The sequence below is a fragment of the Sebastes umbrosus genome, chromosome 11 (genome assembly GCF_015220745.1).
Source record: "Sebastes umbrosus isolate fSebUmb1 chromosome 11, fSebUmb1.pri, whole genome shotgun sequence".
Lineage (NCBI taxonomy): Eukaryota > Metazoa > Chordata > Actinopteri > Perciformes > Sebastidae > Sebastes > Sebastes umbrosus.
This window is the reverse complement of record NC_051279.1, coordinates 2,836,498-2,863,860: the sequence shown is the minus strand read 5'-3', so window position 1 is coordinate 2,863,860 and position 27,363 is coordinate 2,836,498. Positions and strand designations below refer to the sequence as shown.

The 27,363-nt window shown below is 42.3% G+C and overlaps 2 protein-coding genes across 10 annotated transcripts; one reads left to right on the top strand and one right to left on the bottom strand.

The window, feature by feature from the left end:
- Positions 1-1,445: 1,445 nt before the first annotated feature.
- Positions 1,446-14,810, bottom strand: si:dkeyp-97a10.3. 2 transcript variants are annotated; one of them, XM_037785863.1, is made up of 9 exons: positions 14,690-14,810; positions 14,469-14,526; positions 9,729-10,079; positions 8,313-8,579; positions 6,426-6,713; positions 5,962-6,075; positions 5,771-5,835; positions 3,753-5,609; positions 1,446-3,371 (listed from the first exon to the last, which is right to left on the bottom strand). In XM_037785863.1, exons 2-9 carry the CDS (start codon positions 14,506-14,508, stop codon positions 3,342-3,344), a joined length of 3,012 nt encoding a protein of 1,003 aa, XP_037641791.1. In that variant the 5' UTR covers positions 14,509-14,526; positions 14,690-14,810; the 3' UTR covers positions 1,446-3,341. The 2 variants fall into 2 exon arrangements, with proteins under 2 accessions (XP_037641791.1, XP_037641792.1); XM_037785864.1 differs by having other exon boundaries at positions 5,771-5,832.
- Positions 14,811-17,993: 3,183 nt separating this feature from the next.
- si:dkeyp-97a10.2 lies at positions 17,994-26,401 on the top strand. 8 transcript variants are annotated; one of them, XM_037785948.1, is made up of 7 exons: positions 17,994-18,076; positions 18,241-18,298; positions 19,824-19,883; positions 21,133-21,498; positions 23,321-23,560; positions 25,634-25,730; positions 26,031-26,401. In XM_037785948.1, the coding sequence occupies exons 2-7, from the start codon at positions 18,259-18,261 to the stop codon at positions 26,089-26,091; spliced, it is 864 nt and encodes a 287-aa protein (XP_037641876.1). In that variant the 5' UTR covers positions 17,994-18,076; positions 18,241-18,258; the 3' UTR covers positions 26,092-26,401. The 8 variants fall into 8 exon arrangements, with proteins under 8 accessions (XP_037641876.1, XP_037641880.1, XP_037641877.1 ...); XM_037785949.1 differs by having other exon boundaries at positions 18,010-18,076; positions 19,827-19,883; XM_037785952.1 differs by lacking the exon at positions 19,824-19,883 and having other exon boundaries at positions 17,996-18,076.
- Positions 26,402-27,363: the final 962 nt, after the last annotated feature.

Sequence of the window (27,363 nt, the reverse complement as noted above, 5' to 3'; positions counted from 1 at the left end):
ACTAAAGGGGGTCAGTGCACAGAGGCGGCGGTTCAGCATCTTGCTCAAGGACACTTGGACAGGGATGGACACATGGATCTCAAAGGAGTTACCAGTTCAGTTCAGTGATGATATGGGTTTACGGGGACTATCATGCCTGACCTCTTACTTTTCCCCGGTGGTGGAGAATAATCGCCGTCACTGCAGTGAACAAAAGAAAAGGCGGCATCATGAATTTTTATTTGAGCTGTTAGGTAATTGGACTAAATTCTGTCTGGACACCTCCTATGTTATTTCAAACTATAAAACACCATCAAATCTACAAAAATATGTGTGCCTGCTGAGCTGGACTGAATTTAAATTAAAATTGGATTAGGATTATATTGGCCTTCTTGTGGTATTAAGTTTTCCTGTGCAAATAGTCTCCTGAGTAAAATCAACACCGGCTCGCTACGCACTCGAGGCAGGAAAGCTCTCTGCTGCCGCAGTTTGACACACACAAAAACAAGCATTCATCAATACAAAAAAAAAATGCCCTATTTGCACACACCGCACTTGAGTTATGTTTGCCTTTAATTTATGCCTCCAAAGGGATGCGTAAACAATTACAATTACTTGCGGCAGTCACAGTAAATCATGGCAAATCAGTATAATAAAACAACACCAGGAGATTTACATGCAAATTGGCCCAGGGAAGGAGGCCACATCAGCGTTTGAGGTTTACCGTGTTGTGGGTTTCAAGACTACACAGGGTCTTGTAATTCCAGTTGTTTGGGCCATAAACAACACACTTCACTCCAAAGACAGCAGCAACAGTAAAGCACTATTTGTAAAACTGCTCCAAACTTTTCATAAATCACAGCTTTCATGTGGAACGGGTATAGGCGACGCCGCAACCTTTTCTAGTACCAGGTACTCAAATGCACTCCATCTCCACTCATTACAGTGCTAGACTAGCGTGAAGTGTCTCCAATAGTGAGCAGCAGGACTGTTCATCAGAGGTGACGTACAAGTGGGAGCAGGGGATTGGGAGACTGATGAAGCTGTGATCCAAACACACGCTCTGCACCTCCACAACAAGCCGAAGGAACAGATTCATCTGAGGAGAATCAACAACAGCGCTCGGTGTACACAGGCGCCATGCATAATTAGCACTATAGACACAGTGAGCAGAAATATGCTCAGACTGCAAACAGCTCTGTGATTCAGAGGAGCACCAGAATAAATAGGAGGGTTTTTTTTGTGGTCTGCCTTACTGTCAACATGCATGAGGACGCATTTTGTACCGAAAATCAAAAATGTTTGGAAGAATACGTTCATTTTGAAAGCAGAGGCAAAACAAAGTAATGATCGCTGTGAATAGTCTACACAAGTGACTTCCACTGTGATGGAAATAAGTCAGACAATGTGCCGAATCTGAAAGTTCTTTTGGTTTTGTTCACTTCACCAAGTTATACGCAAACACACATAGTAACAAAAACTCTTTATTGTTATTGAGAAAATAAGATCTTAAAGCCCAAACAATGAACAACTCCTTCCTGAGGAGCAAAGAGACTGAAATACTGTGATTGCAGCATGAATATTCAACATATGTATATACAAGCATTAATTTTCCTAAAACGGCACCAATTTTCAAGGCAGTAAAGTAAATCTCAGGCTCCAGATGTTTGGTTGGAGCTGCCAGATGTGCTGTGTATTTGCTCATGTCGTTTTTTTTCAAATTTGGATGTTGAGTTTATGTATTTTGATGTTTGAAGATGAGGTGTTCTTATCGTCAACAAATCCCACGAAAAGACAAAAAACAACTTAGTTTGACTTCCCCTCACTGCTCACGTTTCTCGGCCCATTTGTTGCTGCTCAAGATGTTAATCTTTGAAAAAAAAAAAAAAAAACAGGTTGCAAATATGTAGTTTGGTTTTCAAAAAAAGGCTTAGTAATTTCCTGCAACAGCTGGGCACTGTAGCTTTTAGTAAATGTTACTCACACAGCAGTAAGTAGTGCATATGTTGGGGACTACTTTCAGCTGGGGATTAATACACATGTGGTGCTCCGGTGAGAATTTACAGCGGTAGGATAGTGTATGTGCGATAAACCACAGTGCCCATGTTTATGGTAATGATGGAACCATGTCATCCAGTAAACTGTGCGGCTCATTATGTATTTATTAGACAACGATGGAGCTCTATGGCACAGAGGACTGAGATACCTCACTTTTAAGTAGGATCAGTTCCTTCAGGATTTGTTGACAATAATAAACATAAAGAATATCACCAGCCTTGTCCTTGAAATCCCATATGAATTGAACATTTATTCATAAATAATAGCTTTGGTGCAACCTAAATAATACATTTTTTACAAGTTTAAAATGAAGCACAAACATTATAAATCAATAAATACATAATCTGTTAAAGTGATAATGACATCCCATTGTTTGTCCATGACCCAGCGCAGACAGTAAATTGTGCCTTTTCAGCAGAAAGCGTGGCAGCTCGAGCCCTTTTGTGCTGACCTCATTCATGCACGGGCGTGATTATTTTCCCCAAGTCATTGAAAGCATTTAATTAATAAGCGCCCATCCATTTGTGGGATCCCCTTCATAGTTAGCTGAGCGTTACTTCTGAGCACCACTGAGGCGAATCCCCTTAATTGAGAAGTGTCAGAAGAGGCATCTGTAAACAGAAGGCGCAAAACAAATAGTTCCACGTACATTAAGACCACCCACAGGGCTGATTCCTTCTTCCATAATCATCGCTGTTCCCAAGAGGGCCGAGTCCCTTCTCATGTACTGTCCGTCACTATTAGATCAGACATTCATGCACGCACCTCAAGTGCATTTTGTCAAGGTAGTGTTGTTTAGTTTTCATGATGAATGGATGAGGGGATGTGAGCGTGGTCAAGGGCTATGGATCACTGAGCTTGTCTACTCTGAGCAGGCTCTTGACAAAGTTTGATGCATGACCAGCGCTTCAGAATTCAAAATAGTGCAATACGTGTGTAACTGTGTGTGTGTGTGTGTGTGTTGTTGATGGGGGAGCATTTTATCTAATAATCCTTCAGCATCATGTAGCTTATTTAATTTAGTATAAGTAGTAAAGGGTAAATGAAGCCTCCTTTGAGATCATTTTGTCATTTATTTCTAGGAAAGCAGGACTCCATTTCAAAAAGTTACATTTTATCCTCCCCATGGGAGACATGTTCGATTCCTCCATTAAAATAACTGACTGTATTTCTGAGATACCAGCTTTTGTTGAGAGCAGAACCTTGTGCAGTCAGTCTTGCTTGTGGTGTATTGGATCACGTCTGTCAGCTGTTTGTTTGTGTCAGTGGATGCATACGGGACGGTTGTCTGCTGACATCTGTCATCATCTTGGTCTCCCTCTGTGAGCCTGATGCTGGAGAGACACAACAAGCCCTTCATTGCCAACATGTCATGCAGAAGAAGAGGCAGAACCTCTGACACACAACGCTGCTTTTAAAAACCGCCACAATGTCACAAACACTCACGACTAAATACATTTTTTTGTGGCACCAAGAAGACTGTCAATCGTAAAAATGCAACATGCGTTTACATGTACTGTCAAGCATCTCTCTACAGACAAAAGCACAAACTGTTGAGGTGACAGTACAGGTAGAAACGCTGTACACATGCACATATACAGGAACATGATATGACATCCGTAAGTGCAAATCTGAGAGAGAACCGTGTGCTGGAAATTTGTAATATCAATACACATGAACACAAAACACATGGCTGCTGTTGGCTGCAGATTTACCTGCTGTGGGTGGGTGAAGTGGGAAGGCTGCCCGTTGCCACGGGCACCGCCACGGGCATCGGCATGGGCATGCCTGTGTGCACTGACATTCAAGTGGCCGTTTCCAGGATGGTGATGATGGTTGGCGGGCCGCTGTTGTACTTGTCGGGGTCGTTGAGCCACCGGTATGTTAACAGGAGGTCTGGGGGGCTGAGGACCTCTAGCTGGGGATCTGTGCTGGGTGTGCTTCTTGGGGAGGGTCTGGAACTGTGCGAGGGGGATCACAGGAGGAAGGGGCGGTGCATGCTGAGCCCCGGCAGCAGCAGCGTGACGAGCCTGTGGTCCGGGGTGGAGCAGGGCGGCCTGGGTCTGTTGTTTCCGATTCTGAAATGTCTGAGCCCTCTCAGCGTGGGCTGTAAGTGCAGCCTGGGTTAGGTTACTGGGATTACGCTGGGCAGAAGAGAGTGGGACTGGAGCAGTGCCTCCTTGGCGAGGTTGATTGGCACCATTTATGACAGGCTGTGTCTGTTTGCCCAGGCCTTGTGGTGCTGTTTGGATCGGTACGGCTCTGTGTTGCTGGGCCATGTGTGCCTGTGGCAGGTGATTAGGATCAGCCAAAGCTCTTGAATCTGCGCCCCGCGGTGCAGTCAGTCCCTGTTGTGTCGTGGGTCCTTGTGACAGAGCAGAGCGGCCTACAGAGGCCTGCTGGCTCATGAGTGGCAGTGCCCGGGGGTTATTGTTGTGTGTGGCTTCCTGCCTGGGGGCGGTCTGGCTACCAGGCGAACCTCTGATGTCCCGCGGAGCGCTCCTCCTTTGTGTGTGGCCGCTTCCCTGCGTGTGGCGTGCAGCCTCGAGCTGTGTTACGCTGCGAGTGTTTGGGCCTCGCAGATCAGCTGAACGGCTCCGTGTCCGTCTGTCCGCCGACGGGGCATCTGATCTGGGTGAAGCTCTGATCCGGGAAATGATTTGGCTCGGAGTTTGAGGCTGAGATCTGTTTGGCGTTCTCGCCTCTCGTATAGGAGGATGGGTAGTGTAGTCTGTAGAGTCAGAGGTGAACACAGGTGAGGTCTCTCCTCTCTGAAACGTGCCGCTGGGATAAGCTGGCGTCCCTCTGAGGAGATCCCATGAGTTTCTTTCAGACCTGCGACGAGGCTCTGGCTCCTGCTGGTACGTCTGCGTGTTGGCGTTTCGCTGAGAAGCGGTATTACTGTTATAGTGGGTGTATCCAGTCGGGACAAGTCCAGGCTGATCTTCGTGACCGGCTTCTATGTGACCATTCAGCCGGGGGTCACTAGGATAGAACTGGCCACTCTGCATTCTGGGATTTGATGTGTAAGCTAAATTTTGTTGGGTTTGTGAAGCGTTATTATTGGTTGTATTGGGGAGAGGAAATGAGCTGTCTTGCTGAGCCTGTTGGCCAGCGGGTGGATATGAGTTAAGATTGACATGAATGGCAGGCATCTGTGCATTGCTGTTTTGCTGTGCGGTTTGTGGCAGCGTGTTGAGGTTGACGTGGACCGCCGGCTGCTGGGCGCCGCCCTGCGCAGTGCCAGTCTGTATGACGATGCTAGGATTTTGCTGCTGCGTGTTCGGGAGTGTGTTTGCGTTCGGAGCATCGGTGTGCGTGAAAGCCCGGTTGTCAACGCCATTGTGTGGGTATGAATTGCCGTTCTGAGAGGCATTGTGTAGGAGTCCATTCGTGTGGGTGTGACCATTGTGTTGGTGTGTGTCGGAGTTATGCAGCCCGTTCAGCGGCAGTGTCTGTGGGTTGCCTCCGCGCGGGTCTGCGTATAAGGGGTCGGGGTGGCGCGTGTTATAGAGGGGGGGGTGGGGACCTTGGCCCAAATCCCTTGCACCATTAGGTTGCAGATCTGGAGGCTTAATGGGAGCAGATGACAGATGAGGGGAGGGAGAGAAGAGACAGCAAAAGAAAGATGGAATGAGAGGGTTAATTTGTGAAAAGCCCTTTAGCACCAGCACATGGACAGGATGAAGACAAAATCAATGGTGAATCATATGTAAACTTTACTGCGGCTTACTATAGGCCGGGGATTTGGGTTGGTCTTCTGCACGAGCACAGCAGCATCACTTTGTCTCTGTTCTGCTGTAATAACAAAAAGAAATCACTTCAGTGCAAGAAAAGAAGCCTTTTACAAAGTGTTCGACTCAGCATAATATACAATCAAATAGTGGACAAACAAAATGTCCACGATGGCACACACGGACTTACCCCTCCTCCTCCGACAGAGAAAGACAATGAGCAGAATGAGGAGCACGATGATTATGATCAGCAGCAAACAGCCGATCACAATGCCCACCACTTCCCCTACATCTAGACATGTGTCTGAAACAGAAAGAATGGAGTCAAAGGCGGAGAATTAATAAAGATAATGAGTCTGGAGCTCAGACAGACAAGAGGACGAGAAGAAGAAAAAAATGATAGAGGGGAAGATTCTAAAAAAAAAGGTGATGAATTAATAGCAGCGAACGAGAAACAGAGAAAGAAATGAAAAATAAAAGGAGGAGAACGTGTGTGTGAAAGTCACTGAACGACTTTGGCCACATTCTCACCGGATCAATCTCCCACGATACTTTCTGTCCCTCTCCTGTCGTGAAGACAGATTCGGGAACAGAGTCCAAAACCAACCGTCATCATTATCAGTCACAGATAGGTCTGCGTCCACCATAACTCACCTACGATTGCCAAGTCTGTCCCTTGCATCGACGTGCCTGCGGTGATGTCGTTTCTGGCCGTGCAGACGTACCGGCCGCTCTCGTCCGTTGAGAAAGTCTGAACGCTGAGCACCCCGCTGCCCGGCTGGCCGGACGCGACCGGCTGTCCGTCACGTTGCCACGAGAAGAGGGCAGGGGGCAGGGAGTCGGACAAGCAGGTGAGACGCACCGTCTGTCCCACCAACACGTCCCCTTCCCCAACACACTCTTTCGGGGCGTCCTTGGTCAGCACCGGGGTGTCGGGGCCATCTGGTTCGGGGATGATCAGAGGACGTTATCAGCATCACAAACATTTGGTTCACAGGTACAACAAGGGAAATCTGTATATCAAATATATTCTGCTTAAGAGCTCATCGTTTTGTAAATGTTTGGGTTTAAACCACCTCGTCTGGCTAAAGCATTCTGATGAGTCCTCCTTGATCTGGTAGGAGTCTCAGTGGTGCCACCTCTTAAATAAACAACAAGTCATATCTACAGCAGAACCTGATTGGCAGGTTTGGGTCATCGAGCACTCAAAGTACTGCATAATGAGGAGACACTTGCCAGATAAGTTACTGCAGCCTGCAGCCTGCTGGCTGTTCAACACAGTTAGTGAGGCTTCTCTTTACATACAGTACCAGTGTTGCAGCAGCCCGCTCCAGACCGGTCTCGAGACCTCGGTCTCATCTCGGACCGCATTTTTACTCGATCTTGTCTCGGAGTCAGACTAAGAGGACTCTGGATTTTGTCTGATTTATTTGTTAACATCATTGCTGTGTTTGCTCGTAGAAAACAAAGGAACATTCTAAATTCACCTCTGCAATGTCTTCTGATTATTTTATCCAGACATTTCGAGTCTGGTCTTGGTCTTAGGTCGGTTTAGGTCGACTTGACTACAACACTGGTGCATTACTTGTATTTCAAGCTATAGGAGGAACTTCATGAAAGGGAATAGTTGTGGGAATTATGCGACTTGTAGCTTTTACACTTCAGTTTTTGATCAGGTCAAACAAACGCAAAAGCAAACGATTCAATTTAACGAAAGTAATAACGTGATAAATAATAAGCTTTAGCGGTGCTGATAGGCGGATTTAGTTATCTTAGTTATCCTCTTCCACTCTGCACGCTGAGCTAAGCTAACTGGTGACCGGTTCCAGTTTAATTTTTAACGGGTAAACATGAGAGTGGAATCAATTTTCTCGCCGAGCTCTCCGCAAGAAACCGAATAAGCGCATTCCCCAAATATCATCAAAACAATTGTCAACAGCAATTCTGATATTCAATTTATATTATTGTAAATCAAATTTCAAGATGCCACCTTAGTATTAGGGAAATTGCGCAGAGCGTTATTCACTAGTTTCTGATTATTCACAGACTGAGCAATTAAGAGACGACTCGATAAGGAAAATAATTGTTAGTTGCATCTGAGAGCAGAACAACTGCTGTGATACATGACCAAATTAAAGTCTGGTGTCCGCGTGGCCACAGGAAGTGGTGACTTTCTATTAGTGCATACACTTGTGGCGTGCGGAGCCCCAGCAGATTTTAACAACACCCACAATCTGATGTGTTTTTCACGTGGGTAAAGAAACTTCTGTTCGATGTTAGAGGACGACGATGTGGAACCACTTTAGTATGCCGTTGCGCTGATTGGGTGTGTTGCTGTGAGAACGTCGCATTAGGATTTAAGGATGTGATCAAGACAAAGCTAGAAGCAGTACAACGAGCTTATGGGAGAATGTCCTGTGCAACCCAAGTGCAATTCAGCCCACTGTGTGCGGTGCAATGTAGATAGAGTAGATAAGCTACTGCTGTTTGCAGTGGCTACAGCAGATTAGCTGCCACTTGTCTTGATCGGTGCAAACTCACAGAAGACAGTGAGGCTCCGGGCGGCCGTTTGGGCGCTGACAGGGTTGCTGACGGTACACGTGTACTCCCCGGCATCCCCCCGCCTGGCTGGGTTGATGTCCAGCGAGCCGCCTGAGATGGTGATCCTGGCGTCGGGGGTGACGGCTACGCCTCCTTTGCCCCACTGGACTGTAATTTCTGTCCCAGCGGTCCACGTGCACCTCAGAGACACATTCCTCCCCTCCACCGCCACCGTGGGAACAATCAGACTCACCCCCGCCACAGCATCTGCAGGGAGAGTAAAACATGTTTTACCAAAGAGCTGCAAAAGCAGAATTACCCAGAGGAGGTTTCTAAAGGCACTATTACTGTAGGTATAGAGCATGCGGTGAATATGAGAGAGTGCACTTCAAAAGTTGGAGTGACAGAGCAATAGAGGGCAGTTTTATGTCTCTGTTGAGGATCATTTGTTGTAATCAAAGAAGTGAGAGCTGAGAAGGGACAGGATTCAGATAGAGGCACAGATGGCGAATAAGAGGGCAGACGGTGTGAGTGGTAGCCGAGATGCCTCTTGGCGGGCAGCCTAAGTTAAATAATTGGAGAGGGAGAAGAGGGGGGGGCGTGCTGACGGAGGAGGCTGTGACTAAGAGAGAACCGCAGCGGCAATAGCAAACAAACAAAAACATCCGAGCCGCCACCAAATAGCTCTAATCACCTGCAGACTTTCCGCTTGCAGCAGGAGCATTTCATATTTTAGGATTTTAGCTTTTAGCCATTTGCAGAGTAAGTTGTGAGTGAGTAAGTGGGAGGTTGTCGTGCTCAGGGACGCGGATGTTCCATGACATGAACTAGCAGATGTGAGTTTGGAGGATGTGACCTTTCAGCGGTAATAGACTAGTGCTTCTAACATTTTGGTCACTCTGACACCCTGTTAGCGCTGCTGGTAAGAGCAATGAGAGAGACTGTAACGTCGGTGTGACTGGAAATAAAGAGCTGCTGTTCAGGCTTCATTACAGTGCTGAATGCAAATGAATGCAAACACTATATGTACTGTATGTAAATGTAACGCTACACATTTAGACGGCTACAATATCAAACATCTAAGAGCATGAGTGCTGCATATCAAATTGGTTTTATTAGCATAAAGCCCTGAGCCACTAGCTTCATCCCCTCCTCCTTTTTCATTAATTTTACCTCGCCTACTATGGGTCACTAATTTCATTATACCTCCCAGGCTAATTCTCTTCCTCCCCAAATCCTCCCTCTTCTCTCTTTACTCCCTTCTGTTCCTCCTTAACATTATCGCTTCCCTCCAAAACCATCCTCTACCGCACACTTCACCACTTCCCACCATCCCTTCCCTCCTCCTCCTCCTCCTCCTCCTCCTCTTCTTCTCTCTTAAGTTCACTCGCAGACACACACTCCTTTATCTCTTACCAAACACCCTCAGCTGTATCGATCTGGAGTTAGTGAGCAGGCCTGTTGTAGCGACGGGGGTCACCACCACCGTGAAGTTCCCGGCGTCTCGGAGCTGGGCGCTCCCGATCCGGAGCTGGGTGGCAGCGATGGTGACCCTGCCCTCGAACTGGGTCCCCGGGTTAACCGCTGGGCTTCCTCCGGACCACTGACCCACAGTGACTCCTCCTTGGTATTGCCATTCCATGGAAAAAACCTGGGGCACCGTCAGCACCGTGAACACGATCTCAGTACCAGTTTGAACCAGCACCGGGTCGGTCTGGAACTGGATCTGGACCGGGTCCTGAGCCAGCACATTGGCAGAGAGGAGGACTAGACAGAAAATAAAAAAGGAGAGAGAACCATTGGGGGAATGTAACTGAGTACATTTACTCAAGTACTACTGAGCTAGGTATTTCAATTTGATGTTACTTTTAGGGATGCACCAATTCGACGATAACGTTTCTCTCTGCGGAGCCCCGTCACTTCACAAGACACGGGAAACCTCTGTTGGTCTGGAGGAGCTGCAGCAGTTATTTCTGCACAAACGTCCACTGAACATTCACTAGATATTCTCAGAGCTAAACTAACTCTTCTGCAGTGTGGAGTGTGCGCGCATGCACGTGAGAGGTGGAGCGAGAGAGCGAGTGAGAATGAGCGCGGTGTGTGAGTGAAGGAAAGCAGGCAGAGGAGCAGAGTACAGCAGAGACTCCGGCCCTGGAGACCAAAGCTACAGTCTCCCCCGCGGCCAACACTGTTTAACAGACGGGCTTCACTAGATACAGACACACAGAAGTGCGCATTGGACACCGACCCGCAATGATTTATACGTGTAAGAAGTTATAAACAGTCTCTTTAACTGCACTATTTTATGCCTTAGATTTTCATATATACATATTTTATGAGCATAATTAAAGGAACCTGAGACATTGCCAATGACTGCTTTGCTGGAATTGACAAATGATGAATAAAGAACCTTGAACTTGTAATATAGAGACTTTTTAAATCAATGTTGTGGTACTTTTACTTAAGCAAAAGGATGTGAATGCTTCTTTCAGCACTGCAGAGAACAAAATCTATAGATACACACAGGCTGGGCTCAGGGGGTAAAAACCTATTAGTAAGGTACACACTCTTTTCTCCCTCGTAGATTTCACACCATGTTTTTTGGATTGTAAGTGATCCCAAGCTAAACATCTATTTTGTGTTTTAGTTAGGCTGACTTAACGTAAGCCGTGTTGAAATCATATTTGCTGTCTCTCTTCTCAAGAATCAGCGGTGCATAAGCAATTTTTTCAAAACAATGTTGTAAAGAACCATTGACTTTACAGGCATTTAACTGTAGTATGCTGTTTGTCCATTTGTAGTTTGTACGTAAGCGAGATGAGGAAAAAAAAAATCTGTGTTTTTGTATTTCGATGCCAGTCCTCCCCCTTGTTTGTGTTAGTTTAACAGATTCAGGCTTTCAGTGCTGTTTTATTGGCATATAAAGCTACCATGCAACAACGCTCTGGCCAATGAATTACAGTGAATCAAATCAATATGGTTCTGATCAGTCTCGCTGGACTGCCTTCATTCCGTTTTCACAGGGGAGCAGAGTATAAAATGACAAGAGCCAACAGCGAGATGGATTGCGTTCAGGTTCCCACACACAGAGTTGTTAAAGACATCAAAAGTGTTCCGGTGCCTGATTAAAAATATCACTGGCCTTGTCGTTTTATCAGTAGAGACAGAAAGATAAAGAGACATGAGTCAGAAAGGAGAAAGCCCCATGAGCGACGCAGCACAGTGTCGATGCCTTCATGTACCGTTGGATTGTTTTTCAAGGACGCAATTTAAATACGTTGTAAATATGACTGTAAGTTACACTTAATTCATAACTATAAATATCACTATGTAACTATGAGAATGATTTAGTTGCAGAGTGAGTAATGGCAGAGAGCCCAGAAGTCATGCCAACAACTTTAGCAACACTGATCTGATGATAAACTACAGAGATTAGCTGGTAGGTGGGTCTAACTGTTCATTCTAACAATCTTCCATTTCTTCCAAACTAACCGCTGTTCCTGAAAATGAAAAATAAATCACTTCCTGTGCACCGAAGGATGTTTTGTCAGAGACACAGCCACCAAACCGCAGGCGTTTAGAAGCTTTTATGAACTATGTAGGTTGAATTTTGTAATATCAATCGCAGATAGACAGGCAGTAAAATTAATATTTAATTATATGAAAATGTTGCTGATCATTACTTTAATTATTATCTTCCATGCATGAACAACAACCCTTAGTTAATGAACAAATTAAAATATCATTTACATTCTTGCTGCTCATTTTCTGGGCTCATCTTGCAGCACAAATACCTAAAGTAGATCATTTTTATGCATCCAACGCCGTATTATGCCAGGGTAACGATCTGTAATTTTGGATGGGAATATTCATACCACAATAGATAACACTACTCATTTGGTATACATTATGCGAGATCTTCACAAACATAAAATGCATGTGCACTTTATAAGGGTAAGGCTGCCATTATTATATAATGTTGTTATCGTCAAAAAATCACATTAGAAGACCAAAACTATCAATGTGTTGGTATGTCTCTCAACACTTTGTCTGCCACCAACCCCCTCTCCCCTTTGTTCCTACTGAAATTGTAAATCTTTAAAAACTGCTCACTAATACATTTCTTCAGGGGTAATTTCCAGCAGCTGGGCCCATGGGTTTTAACAGATGTTCCTCAAACAGGAATAAATAGTGCATCTGTTGAGGACTATTTTCATCGGCGGAGTAATATACATTTACAGCAGAAGGACGGCGTATGTAGGATGGATTCGCAATAAATTACAAGTGGCTCACTCATATATTTTAATTGTTTTTGGACATCAATGCAGAAAATCTAGATATATCAGGCTTTCGATAACACAGACAACACTTAGAGTAGGATTACATGTATGCTTTAAATTGTGCATGTTGTGCCAACGACAAGAACACTTTTCATACATGTGGTTAAACAACCTTTTGAAGGATTAAAAGTTTGTGTATTTATCAGTTAAGAGTTAACGCGATAATGTAAATTTGTTTTAACGCCACAGATTTCTTTAACGCATTAACGCAACTCGCGGTTTTTAGTTTGTAGCGAGCAGTGAAGATACCGGCATCGTATGAAACTAGAAAACCTGAGGAATCCGTTGGAAGAAGCCTAAATAACGCTCCAAACTTGCATCAAATTTTGGCGGGGAATAACTGGCATGGCCATTTTCAAAGGGATCCCTTGACCTCTGACCTCCAGATATGTGAATGTAAATGGGTTCTATTGGTACCCACGAGTCTCCCCTTTACAGACATACACACTTTATGATAATCACATGCAGTTTGGGGCAAGTCATAGTCAAGTCAGCACACTGACACACTGACAGCTGTTGTTGCCTGTTGGGCTGCAGGCTGTCATGTTTTGATTTGAGCATATTGTTTAAAGCTAAATGCAGTACCTGTGAGGGTTTCTGGATCAATATCTGTCATGTTTTTGATTTCCAATAATAAATATAACATACATTTGCATAAAGCAGCATATTTGCCTATTCCCATGTTGATAAGAGTATTAAAGGTCCCATATAAAAGGTTTATATGTCCCATTATAAAGAAGGTTTAAGTGCTATATAAATACTGTTAAACTATCAAAACGCTCAATATACGGAGAAATACACACAGCCCGTATTCAGAAATTGTGCGTTTGAAACAAGCCGTTAGGATTTCTGTCCATTTGTGATGTCACAAATAGACAATATTTAGACCGTTACACGGTTTTAAACGTAAACATTCTAAATGTGTCCCAGTTTATTTCCTGTTGCAGCGTAAGTAAAAAACATCAACTGACAGGAAGTGAACATGGACCCAAACTGTTGCCTAGCAACGCAATTCTGTTGCTATTCCGTTGAAATGCACTAAAACGGAGCGTTTCAGACAGAGTGTAAATACAGGTATATTCAGGCAGACAGTACGAGGAAAATAGTTGTTTTTTTTAACATTGCAGCATGTTAACATGTTCTAGTAGAAACACAAACCTGAAAATGAGCACGATATGGGACCTTTAAATACTTGACAAATCTCCCTTTAAGGTTCATTTTGAACAGATAAAAAAAAAAATGTGTGATTAATTGACAGCCCTAGTATTTGTGTGATTTTGCTTATTTTCATTACTTTGTAACAAAGTAGTTTATTGGTAAGTGCTGTGATTTGTGTCATTAAAAGCAAGCTGACCTTTGACTGAATAATCATAACACATATAAAGTCATATTTTCATAAACACATTAGCCAAGTATCGGTGTTGGAAGTTGGCCCATTTTCATTCATGCATGAGCAACAACCTTGTATGATTACTGGAGTCAAACACTACAGTACTGCCCATCCCAATCTATTAATAAGTGTCATACAAACATAGAAACATCATTCTGAATCACCACAGCAGGTCAGGCCGTGAAGGCATCACGTCACTCAGCAGCAGTCAGTGGAGGAATGCAGCTGTTCAGGTTTAAGACGAGCTTAATGCTTGAAATGCATGTTTTATAAACGTGCTTTGAATACCACATCTCCCCACAGAAGAGACAACAGATACTTTTCTTTAGAGACGTTTTGTTTGAACCATTTGAGCGCTGCTGCAGCAGGAGGAAGAGGAGGAAGAGGAGGAGGAAGAGGAGAAACTGTCAGAGTAAATAGTTTTACCTGCCAGCGACAGACCGAGATGGAGCAAAGGTTGTGTCATGTCTTCAGTCAGGCCGGTCTGCAGAGAGATGAAACACTTTAACACACTACAAACAACTTCTGTATGTTTCTAAACTGACTTCATCCAATAACAGATGTACAGATTTATTACCTGTGCTGTTTAATTCAGATTATACCTGACTAAAACTAACTTCTCTCCTAGTGATGAAGAGGAAACTCACCGCAGTAGTTTCCTTCTGTCTTCATGTTGATGTTTGTGCTGAATAAAGACTCTGTGTCGGTTTGTTCTCGCCAACAAATGAGGTTATACTTCCTGTTTCTCCACTATTACCTGATAATGACGCACCTGTTCTCTTAAAGAGACAGGCCTGCAGCTGTGCAGGTGTTAAGGTCTGCAGGAAAGTGCGCAAGTGTTCTTAAAGCTGCAGTAGGCAACATTTTTTTTTTGCATTATTGGGCAAAAGTTCCATAATAACCTTTCAGCATATTGTAATTCAAGTGTTCTGAGAGAAAACTAGACTTCTGCTCCTTCTCATGGCTCTGTTTTCAGGCTTTAGAACATCTAGCTGTGACGGGAGACTTTGGCCAATCACAGGTGATTTCAGAGAGAGAGAGTGTTCCTATTGGCTGTGCTCCGGTCATGTGACCAGAACTTGGCGTTCCTTCAAGCCATCTCAACCTGATCTCAACATGTCTGCTGGGTCACAAACTTTCTCATTTTACAGCTAAACCGTGCACTACAGGATGATTCTGACAACATCTGAGGAGAGAAATAGACATTAACATAACAGAATAATGATTCATATTTGATCAGCGCTGCCTAGTTTGACCGTTTGATCGGTGTCCGCGTGTGATTGACAGCCTGCTCTCATAGACGGCAACTGGACAGCAGACCTCAGATCAGCTCTTACTGCTTGTTTTCCTCTGGCTGTGAAATCTTGCAGATGCCGTTAGGAGCACCGGAGGACACAGAGGAACAGGATTTATTTTTTTCAGATTATCTGTCTCATGCACTACTGTCAGGATATAGCGACCGTTTAAAAAAGAAAAAAAAATGTTAATCGTATTTGCTCCAATCTCGCCTACTTCAGCTTTAAGTAAGTATTTCAGAGAGAAATGTTGTAGGCCTACGTTTTATTCCACATCTATCTGAGAGCTGTAGGTGCTAGACACTTTTCAGACTTCAAGATTTAACATAAAAACATATGATGAACTTTACAAAACACAAATATTGATGTAATTAAACTACTTAAAATTAGCTTCACCTCGACCAGCTACAACAGTAAAATCATGCTTAATGCATTGTCTAAAAAATGTTATATATAGGCCTACAGTATGTCAATATAATAGGCTCATGTAAAAGTCACAGGAAGCATTTTTCTACAGAATAAGTACTTTTACTTTGATATTTTAAGTACATTTTGCTGCAATACTTCTCCTTTTTTAATGCAGGACTTGTAATAAGAGTACTTTTACACTGCTGTATTTGTACTTTTACTTAAAGCTACTACTGTGCAAGAAACTTTAATTTATCAGTATTAAATAGAGACTGTTTCATAACCAGTTAAAAGTTCCTCACAGAAACTTTAACTAAAGGCTCTAAATACTTTAAACAGCATTTTATTGCAACTACTACTTTATATAGTGTTGGTGTATTTTCATCAATAAAAGTGTGTCATCTTTTTAATAACTGTAAAAAAAAAAAAAAGAAGATATAATCTGTATATTAAATTACAGTACAAGTATAAAATTTTAAAATAGCATAAAATGTAAATACTCAAGTATCGACAAGTACCTCAAAATTATATTTGAGTACAGGACTTGAATAAATGTGTCTTGATTCTTTCTAATATTGCACTTAATGATAACATTACAGCAAGTTTAAAACAAAAGTATTAGATATTTTTATGCTCCACATACAAAGAGCATCAGAAACTTTTTTTTTTTTTTTTTAGATTAATGAAATTCATAGATGAGACAATGAGATAAAGTGCCGAACCGACGGCAGTTATGCAAAGACCAATCACTTTTCACAGAATATAATTAATTTATTTCCTCAACTTGGTGATTTTCTTTTTGACTTTCATGGCTTAAGGTTATTTATGATCTGATGAAGCAGTTTATGGAATAATATTGGGTAATGATATCTTCATACATTCAATTCTTTGCTTAATTTACTCACTAGTGCAATGATATGGATTAATGTGAAGCAAAAACCAGACATCAGTCATTTAGCACACGTGGAACCAGAAGCATGTGATGCTCCCTGCTGACGAGACAAGAGGCTGAAGTGAGGGCCAAGTGTTGATATTCTTCAGCTGATGTATTAGTGCCACCCACTGGTTAATTCCAGCTAACAGCACTCCTCTGTAGTCAAAGGACCCAGTGGGAGACACAGCTGTGATTCCCATGATTATTCATAAACCCTCTGCAAATACAAATGGATTTATAATCAGTTTGAAATCACCTGTTACATCTGTGCCCCAGGATGTGTTTCATGAAGTGAGAATCTGTAGAGCTAACCCCTGAATAACTGATGGCATTGTGTCTCACCACGGTGGAAAAGCGGTGTGTAGCTGACAAAACAATCTTAATCTCAGAGTCTATTTAGTAGCTGTTCTGGAGCTTTCAGTCATATTACATAATCTTGTTAAGATGCAGGGGGGTTTTAGAGTTCTTGCAACCAGCGGAGGTTTAAATTCTGATTTAAATATGTTAGAAAAAGCCAGAATATGAGTTTAATTTTAATGTAAATCCACTAAATCAGCAGCTCATTTATTGTCTATGAAGCAGACTTTGTATTTAAAGCTGCAGTAGGCAGATTGGAGCAAATATGATTATAAAACGGTCACTATATCCTGACAGTAGTGCATGAGACAGGTAAAGAAATCATGTTCCTCTGTCCTCCGGTGCTCCTAACGGCATCTGCAGGATTTCACAGACCGGAGGAAAACAACCAATCAAAGCCGAGCTGGAGCCTCAATCTGAGCAGCTGTCAATCACTCCGATCAAACGGTCAAACTAGGTAGCGCTGATCAAATATTAATCAATATTCTGTTACTGTAATGCCTATTTCTCTCCTCAAATGTTTTCAGAAACATCTTGTAGTGTGCTGTTTAGCTGTAAAATGAGAAAGTTTGTGACCCGGCATCCGTGTTGAGAACAGTTGAGGAAATACCAAGCACCGCCCACCAGCTGCAGCACAGCCAATAGGAACGCTCTCTCTCTCTGAAATGACCTATGATTGGTCACAGTCTCTCGTCACAGGCTACATTTTCTAAAGCCTGAAAACAGAGCCATGAGGAGGAGCAGAAGAATAGTTTTCTCTCAGAAAACTTGAATTACAATATGCTGAAAGGTTATTATGGAACTTTTGCCCAATGATGCAAAAAATATATACTGCCTACTGCAGCTTTAAGAACACTTGAGCACTTTCCTGCTGACTGCACATCTGCGGAGGCTGCGGGCTCTTTAAGAGAACAGGGGTGTCATTATCAGGTAATAGAGGAGAAACAGGAAGTATAACCTCATTTGTTGGCGAGAACAAACCGACACAGAGTCTTTATTCAGCACAAACATCAACATGAAGGCAGAAGGAAACTACTGCAGTGAGTTTCCTCTTCATCACTAGGAGAGAAGTTTGTTTTAGTCAGGTATAATCTGAATTAAACAGCACAGGTAATAAATCTGTACATCTGTTATTGGATGAAGTCAGTTTAGAAACATACAGAAGTTACTTTATAGTGTGTTAAAGTGTTTCATCTCTCTGCAGAACGGCCTGACTGAAGACATGACACAACCTTTGCTCCATCTCCGTCTGTCGCTGGCAGGTAAAACTATTTACTCTGACAGTTTCTCCTCTTCCTCCTCCTCTTCCTCCTCTTCCTCCTGCTGCAGAAGCGTTCAAATGGTTCAAACAAAACGTCTCTAAAGAAAAGTATTCTAGTTTTCTCTCAGAACACTTGACTTACAATACGCTGAAAGGTTATTATGGAATTTTTTATCCCAATGTTGCCAAAAATATAAACTGCCTACTGAAGCTTTAAGAGGGTTTTCTCCAATTTCACAGACTGAATATTCCCAGTGGAACAAGAATCAAATTGGCATTCCCCTTTATGTGCTTGAAGATGTTTCTCAGTTGCATGCGAGAGACAATTATTGAGAAAAACAAAATAATAAGAACAGAGTAATTCATGTATTACCTCCTCTTTACAATCCAAAGCCAAGGCAATGTATTGTGTCTGCAGGGCAAATAGTGTTTGTGCAGGATAAGAAGCCTGCAGCACAAAGCCTCTTTCATAATGACTTCCAACATTGTCACTGGTTTCCCTTCGAAAGAATGCCACTGCATTTATCTGTGTTTACAACAGTGGTGTGAAAATCCAGAATCGAACATGTTGTATTGTTGTGCGTGTTTGGACGCAGGTCAGATGAGGAGGGTGGGCAGGGGTGGGGGGCAGGTTTTACAATGGTGAGTTCACTTATTTAAAGCACAAAGCAGAAAGAAGCTTTTACTGTACAGGAAAGGGGCAGTCGGGGAGGGGAGGAAGCTGCTAGAAAACAAGGTGACGCCTAGACGTGACTCACTGACTGGACCTGACAGGCAGAGAAGAGGCAGAGCAGAGAGGAGAAGAAAGCCCTGAAACTTTTATCTTTACTTCTGTTTGATGTTTTTTTGCAGTAACAGCTGTAGACCTAGCAACTGTCATCTGGAACTACATTATTTCTCGCAATGCGATGGCAACTGCTTTGAAGATATTGTTTTATTCTGGGCCATAAAATCTACTCACAGAGTGAATTGCGCTGCACCTTAACCTCTGAGAGAGTGAAGTGCTCCACTGTATTGTTTGTCCCAATTTGGAGAGGTAGGTGAATCCCACTCTGAGGGCCTTTTGATGTGCATGACTTCAAGGTAAACAGCAAAGGGGATTTCCAGGTTATATTCAATGCATGCAGGTTGGGTTGTGTTCCTACACTGCTATCACTGCTTCCTCTCTCTGTGTTCTGTTGTAGCGGCCGTGCTTCAGGGGGTTCATTTTAGTTTTGGCAGCAGACCTCGTCCCCAATTTTGTTCCAAGTTCTGTCTGCGATGCCAATACTGTTGTTCTTTGGATATTTCACAAATAAATTAAGAAAGAAAGAATACCCTCAACATTTGGATTACATTTTTTTTTCCTAACAGAGGGACATGCTGCTTTAATTGCTTTTTGCTCTCATTTTAATTTTGCATTTTCTCTGGAGGTGGTGTTATTATTCCTGCTGTAGTGGCACCCCTGCTGCACAAGTACAGAGGAAATGGTGCGCCATTGATGAGGTCATGGACAAATTCCTCTCTCTGTTCTCTGTCTACATCAGCAGGTGTTATGGATCTACAGTATTTCCTGAGCTGGAGAGTTGCCCTGCTGCTTCTCTTGAGTAAGGCTTTTTGTTGTAACCGCAATCCGAATGATTTCTGCTTAAAAAAACCTGCTTGAAACTACAGGAAGAACACTAACCATTTCCAGCATTGCACCCTGACAGAAATGCAAAAGAACTTGTGTAATCTGCCTTTTGCATTAATGCCCACACTTGCATTATTTACATCTCCTTCATCCTTTGCCTATCAAGTTAAGACGTGTGATTAATACTGCTTGTGGTGAATGCACGGAGGCTTACAGTTTTGACACAGATTTTAAGATATTGATGTGGTTTGATGGATATCACATTAGGCGTGGCTGTCATGTGCTATAAATCATCGCTTGACATTGTTTGACAGAAAACAGCCATACATATTCATAAAGATAGTACACGCTGAGGACAGAGATGAAGTATTATGCCATTGTTTGTTTTATTAGTTTTAAATTCTGCCCAAACAGTGAAAAAGCCAAAAGGTCAAAACTGATGAATATGAAATACTGTGGATCATACTGGTCATCTGAATAGAAATACAATCTGTATTGGAAGCTGCGTTGGGTAGAAATGTAGCAAATATGATATATGATAAAAAGTTATTTTTATAAAACGGTCACTATATCCTGACAGTAGTGCACGAGACAGGTATTCTGAAAAAAAATCATGTGCCTCTGTGTCCTCCGGTGCTCCTAACGGCAACTGCAGGATTTCACAGACGGTAGGAAAACAACCAATCAGAGCAGAGCTGGAGCCTGACGTCTATGAGCAGCTGTCAATCACTCTCGAACTCCGACCAAACGGTCAAACTAGGCAGCGCTGATCAAATATGAATCAATATTCTGTTACGTTAATGCCTATTTCTCTCCTCAAATGTTTTCAGAATCATCTTGTAGTGCACGGGTTAGCTGTAAAATGAGAAAGTTTGTGATCAGTTGAGGAAATACCAAGCACCGCCCACCAGCTGTAGCAAGTTTGACTGTTTGATCGGAGTTCGCGAGTGATTTACAGCTGCCTCCGTTGAATGAACAGCCAATGGGAACGCTCTCTCTCTAAAATGACCTATGATTGGCCAAAGTCTTCTGTGACGGGCTAGATTAAAGCCTGAAAACAGAGCCATGCTGAGGAGCAGAAGTCCAGTTTTCTCTCAAAACACTTCAATTACAATATGCTGAAAGGTTATTATGGAATTTTTGCCCAATGATGCCAACAACGTTCTGCCTACTGCACCTTTAAGCACCATTCTGATGCAATAACAAATGGTCTCTGTCCTCAGTGCCATATGGGCTCCAGTGTATGTCAGTGCACATCCTCAACGAGGAGCCCGTGCACGTGTTGCCAGAATCCAGTCTGGTTCTGAAAGCTCGGATTGAGCACGGACCCCTGGAAGAGGTCTCCGTGGTGACCTGGGAATGGGAGGCCGAAACTGGGATCACCCCAGAGAGAGTGACATTGGCCACGTGCCCCGGCAGAGGCCTCGAGTGCGCTGGTACGAGGCCAAATGTCCACGCGAACGTGGAGCAGCAGGAGACGACACTTCAGATTAATGGATACAGCCAAGCGGAAAGCGGCGTGTTCGCTGTGACTGTGACGGATCACAGAGGGGCCAAGACCACGGCACACTGCATCGTCAGGGAATACGGTACAGTATGATACGCAGCATGTGGGGGGAATTTATGGTTAAGTCTTTAGTTAACATTACAGAAACAATCAATCGATCCAGACTTGAGTTTGAGAATTATGCGTACAGCCTGTTCTCACTCTGTAGTGTTCATTACCACAGAAGTTCCTTTCTCCAGTAATTCTGTCCTCTAGACCCTTAAAAAAACAACCTCTGTGGCATCTGGTACAACACGCCCCTGACGTGGGAGGCAACATCACCTTGAATGCATTCTTTTTTAATTAGTTAAATGAGGTGAGATCAAGCTAAAAGAGTGTCCTCTTTAATTTATCCATCAAATGAAACCGACCAACATTTGAAGGTTACAGCTTCTCCAATTAGAGGACTTTCATTTCACTTCTCATTTTAACGACCTTTTATCGACAAAGCCATCTCACATCAAGGTCCATTTAGCAGCTTTCAGTCATATTACATGTTCTTTATTAACATGATGGAGTTCTTTTATGAGCATTTTCCATCTATGTTGATTTAAAAATTGAGTTTCAAAGTTAATTTTCTTTGACATTGGACACGACAATCCCTATCCCTTTTTCAGACAAAATAAGTAATTGAAAGACGACATGGGCTTTTCCGATACTTTATAGACTGAGCAATTGATTCGTTGCAAAAAAAGCTGATAGATGAATGGATTACAGAGGCAGTCCTGTGGTTCTGACAGGTGGTATATGTTTGGGTTAAAGGGCTGGGAGTAAATCGCAAATATTCTCCTTAACAGTTTTGTTGCAATCTTTATTTAATTAATTTTGTTTTAATATTTTATTTATTTATATTTATATTATTTAATTATTTTTATATTCTGTTTTATTTACTCTTTTGTAAATGTGCCTTAAACACACAGTATGTACTCTGTATTTATCCTGTAAGGGTGGCGGGACCACAGAGTAGGTGCTGGGAATCTAAATTTATTTATTTATTTATTTATTTATTTATTTATTTATTTATTATCATTACTATTTCTTTATTTTTATTAAAATGTATATATTTATTTATTTCATTATTATTACCTTGTTTCTCTCCTTTGTTTTTGAATTTACAGTTACTGTCTATTATATGTACATATTATTCTATTTGTTGTGATTTAGGTCATTGTAGTCTTTTTTCTGAAGGAAACAAAAAAAAGCATAATTTAAAAGAAAAGCTTACAGAGGTAGTTTATGTACAAATTTGGTCTTAGAGTAATGATATGAAAGCAGAACTATTTTAAATGCTCATCAGCTGACGATGTCCCGACCTTTCTAGTGTTAACTCCAACAATTACCAACAGTATAATGAATGTGTTTTAATTTCACGCCAGCAGGCATTGTTTCCTTCTGATTGTGGATGTCTCATTTAATAATGAAACACTTGAAATTAAATTTGCCTATGGGGCTTCGCTTCCTTTTGTTTCCGTGCTTCTAGACGGTTCCGGTCTCGTCCTAGCTTTTTTCTAGTTTCCTGTCAAAGCTTCTCTGCTTTAACTCTCGTCTGTCTGCTCTAACAGTATCAATTCATCAACTCCACTCTTCTCTACATCTGCTCTCTCAGCTTCCAGGGCTTTCCATCATCCCATTCTCCGACACTACGCCTGACTCTCCGGTCTCGTTATTGTCCATGAAACTGAGCCGGTTTCTCCTGACAGCATTAAACGTCTCTAATGATTCTTTGTCTTCGACCCTCTTTGGACAGCCGTGTGCCATTATTCTTATTTTATAACAGATAGGTGCCCACGGCTCTGCGTTTTCACCTCCATCCTTATCACCTCTTTTTCATTCTTATCCTCACCCGCTCTCATCTGTCTTTACAGAGGCAGTGCACCACGTCTCCGTCAGCATCAACGTGTCTCACTCCTCGCTGGTTTGTGGCGAGGCCTGGGGGACAGACCCCCACTTCGGCTGGTTCCACGAGAGAGTCGCCATCACCAAGACTGTGGGAAGAGTCTCCAAAAATGGGACGACGTTGTTAGTGACCAAGACTCCCATCTGTGGCCACTTCACCTGCGTGGTCAGCAACAAGCTGGGCCACAGTTCTGCCACCTACACGGCAGGTACGAGTTGACAACGTGTTGTTTCTCTGAAATACTGTCTAAACTACAGCACAGTTCATAATAGCAACGTAAAGTTATTTACCTTACTTAAAGGGGACATATGAAAAACTCACTTTTTCAGTGCTTGTGCATATCCATTTGGGTATCTGGAGGGCCTACCAACCCACAAACTGTAAAATAAGACAACCCAGTCAGTTTTTTGTGGGCTGTCTAGATCAGAAAACATGTGATTCAACAAGCTATTCAGATCTGGCTCCCCTTCCTATGTCACAACAGGTTCATTAGAATATACCGCCCAAAGCTTGAGAACTACCTTTGCAAAGATGCATCATATTTTTCTCTCAAGCCAATCAGAGTAGACTGTGATTTTTTGGGATGGGGTCTTAAAGAGACAGGCGCTAAAACGGAGGGTGGATACAGGTATATTCAGACAGACAAATTGTGTTTTTTGAACATTAAAGCATTTAAACATGTTCTAGTAGAAACCCAAAATACAAGTATGAACCTGAAAATGAGCATGATATGTCCTCTTTAACGCTTAACAATGAAAAAAAGATAGATAAATTAAATATATAATGAGAAAGGGCTCACTTGTAGAGACAAAACCCCCAACTCTCCAGTTTCCCTTGGAGCATATTTCAACTCATTGTTTTTGGCTTTACAGCCCACAACTCTACTGCTTTGGTTCACTCTCACAGCTTCATTTTAGCGTTGTTGATTGTTGTTGAACATAGTGGAGCATTTAGCAGCTTAAAGAGCCAGATATTTCCTTCAGGAGTTGGTGGAGACCAAAACAGAGCTAAAAACAAAAGAGTGAATATTGGATTTGCAATTTCCCAGATGGCCAAAAACACGACTCCAAATGAATGATAATGTTGCTCTGTCTCTGCTGAATGTGTAAACAGAAAACAGTTTGCCATATCAACTTGTTCAGGTTCAAACCCGGCTTGGGGCTCTTCTGCGTGGAGTGTGCATGTTCTCTCCGTGTTAGCGTGGGTTTTCTCCGGGTACTCCGGCTTCCTCCCACAGTCAATTGTTGACTCTAAATTGCCCGAAGGAGTGAATGTGAGCGTGAATGGTTGTCTGTTTCTTAATGTCAGCCCTGTGACTTCGCCCAATGACAGCTGTGATTGGCTACAGCTATGCTACTTCTACACCACTAAATTTCAAAATAAAATATTGTGCTTTTTACTCCACTACATTATTGAGACGGCTACTTTGCAAATTACATACAAAACAAATGATCAGCTTGTAAAATAGGTGAAAATATGGATTACACTAACCGGCCGTGTATGAAGAAGTAGAATTTCGACCCAGTGACAAAATTACAAATACTGCATATACCTTAATATATCAGTAATAATGACCCAGTAATATAATAAATATAACAATATAGACGTTCTGCAATGATGCCTTATTACTACTTTATATTCTGATGGATTAGGTACATTTTCCTGATAATACTTTGGTATTTTTGAATGCAAGTCTTTGACTTGTAAAGTCTTCCTCACTGCTGTATTAATAAAGTATCTGAAAACTTATTTCCCCACTGAAGATTACGAGATCATTATAATGTTTCATGCTTATTAGTCTAAGCTAGTTGATCGTATGAGAAGGTTCGCTGAGCCTGTCGACATCTTCTTTAAAGTCGGCTCACTGTGTTGCGTCATGGATATTTCAGTAATCAGACTCCTTTATATACCGCGCCCTGTGTCTATCTCGAGCCTCGTGTCCTCATTGCACTTTGTTCTGTGTATTGTATCACAGGTGGTGTTTCAGTGATAAAGGATTTTCCACAGCGCGATCAATAAATCACTACCGTCACTACTGCTGCTACTACTGTTGCTAAACAGGCGAGACAAATGCAATTCTTCGTATCTGCCGAGAGGCGTGATGATCCAAAGACAGTCCGGGGTATTTTAGGATCCCTCCTGTTAGCTCTCGCTGTTCCAGTCAGTTTAGTGACTGTGTAGACGGGTTGCAAGGGACCTGTTTTGGCCTTTTAGGACAGCCATGTCAGATGATGTTTTGTTTTTTCTCCCCCTCATCTGGTGTCTTTCTCCTGGCTGACAGCACCTTGTGAGACAGAGGGCAGCGGGACAACAGCAGCTGTACTGTGTCCCATCCTCCTGCTGCTGTTCGGAGGAGTGGTGGCATTTCTGCTGTGGAGGTACAGTAATGCACACAGTCATTGGCAGGCACAGACTCAAATCTCATTTCAGGCTATGCTCTGATAATAAAGCCGTACGCTGAGAGAAAAATAACACACTGCTCGGAGCTGCTTTAATAAAAAGGACAAAAAAAAGGGCAGAAGATGAAAACAGCAAAATGCTACACAGCTAGCATCCTAAGTGACACACACGAGGCGTGACAGGTCAGGCTGTGTCTGCTGACAACACCATTGTCGTGTTCACTTGTTGGGTTTGTCGCTGCCGTTTGATCTAAATTAGACACTTGGGTTTCTTTTCAGGCGACACAGGCACAGTAACAGAGGAGAGAGGCTGCACGAGCATTTGGATGACACCATCTAGAAAAGGCCCAACATGCATTTCTGTTATACATATGGAGGAGAACACCAGACGAACTGCGAGGCAGGTACTTCCTGTCCTGTGAGCAGTATGACCTTAGACTGCATTGGAACAATGTGACGAGTGAACTGCTTGCTGGCAAATGAAAAAAATATCTAAAAATGGGTATTCAGCTTGAAGTGCCAGCAATGTCTTTACACTGCCTCCTGCTGGGCTGCACCTGACACTGTGTATTTAATAAAGTAATCTGTTTTTTAAGCTTGTATCAGCTGCATTCAAATGTTGCCTTCATAATAAAAATCCTTTACCAGAATGTGTGAAAGAGTTTTAGTTTGAAAATTGTTTTGACGGGGCTTGAATCATCAAAAGGATGAAGTGGTGTTCTCTATCATCTTCTTTCTCGGATATCTACTATTAGATGTTGGATTAGTTTGATGCCCTCATCTATGAAACACTCTTTTAATAAAAGGTTGAAGTTGGCTGTTGTAAATAAAGTTAAGTTTAGATTTTTAGGTTGTAGCATATTTTTCCACTCCCATGTTGATAAGAGTATTAAATACTTTACAAATCTCCCTTTAAGGTACATTTAACAGATAAAAAATGTTGCAATTAAATGTTTTAATCGACCGACAGCCCTAGTTTTTACAGAGGGAATTTTGGATATCTCTTTTTATCACTCCATAAATCAGAAAATACTGTCAACAGCCATAAAAAAAATGTTAAAAAAGAAATTCGCTATGTTTTTAGGTATAAAATGTTCTATAACTAAGGCTGTGAATGGTATATGAACAAACCCCTCTGTAAAAAATATAGAATATTGACTATACTATACAGAATATACTGTAGATCGGAATGAAACTGGAAAGTTGGGTGTATGTAAGTGCTGAAGTGGTATTTTCTAACTCAATTCCCTACATTTTGAAGACACTACAGGTGAATAGGGTAAATATTTTGCCATGAAACTTCCCCAGTTGATTACTGACATTAAGACAATCATATTTAGTATTACAAGATTTCAGATATTGGATGTTTAAATATGCAAAAGAGGCATTATCCAATGCTAACGTTTAGTGAATTCAGGGAGAAATCTACAGACGCAAATAGACAAAGTAGTAAAATAAACACCTACATGTGTATTTTGGATATTTTCTTTCCACTAATCTGAAAGAAGACATGTTATGGAAGCAAAATAGCCCAAAATCTCAAATTTGACCAGTGTATGAAAAACAATGCTTTTACCCGGGTATCTATCTATAACAGATCCAAGTCTGATTA

Bases quoted from the DNA above. Each gene is read 5' to 3' on its own strand.
- si:dkeyp-97a10.2 (XM_037785947.1), top strand. From the start codon at position 19,778: ATGAGGTCATGGACAAATTCCTCTCTCTGTTCTCTGTCTACATCAGCA. The intron at 19,884-21,132 runs GTAAGGCTTTTT...CTCTGTCCTCAG, and splicing joins TGCCCTGCTGCTTCTCTTGA to TGCCATATGGGCTCCAGTGT. The intron at 23,561-25,633 runs GTACGAGTTGAC...CCTGGCTGACAG, and splicing joins TTCTGCCACCTACACGGCAG to CACCTTGTGAGACAGAGGGC.
- si:dkeyp-97a10.3 (XM_037785863.1), bottom strand. From the start codon at position 14,508: ATGACACAACCTTTGCTCCATCTCGGTCTGTCGCTGGCAG. The intron at 10,080-14,468 runs GTAAAACTATTT...TTTTCTGTCTAG, and splicing joins TCTCGGTCTGTCGCTGGCAG to TCCTCCTCTCTGCCAATGTG. The intron at 5,836-5,961 runs GTAAGTCCGTGT...TTGTTATTACAG, and splicing joins TCTCTGTCGGAGGAGGAGGG to CAGAACAGAGACAAAGTGAT.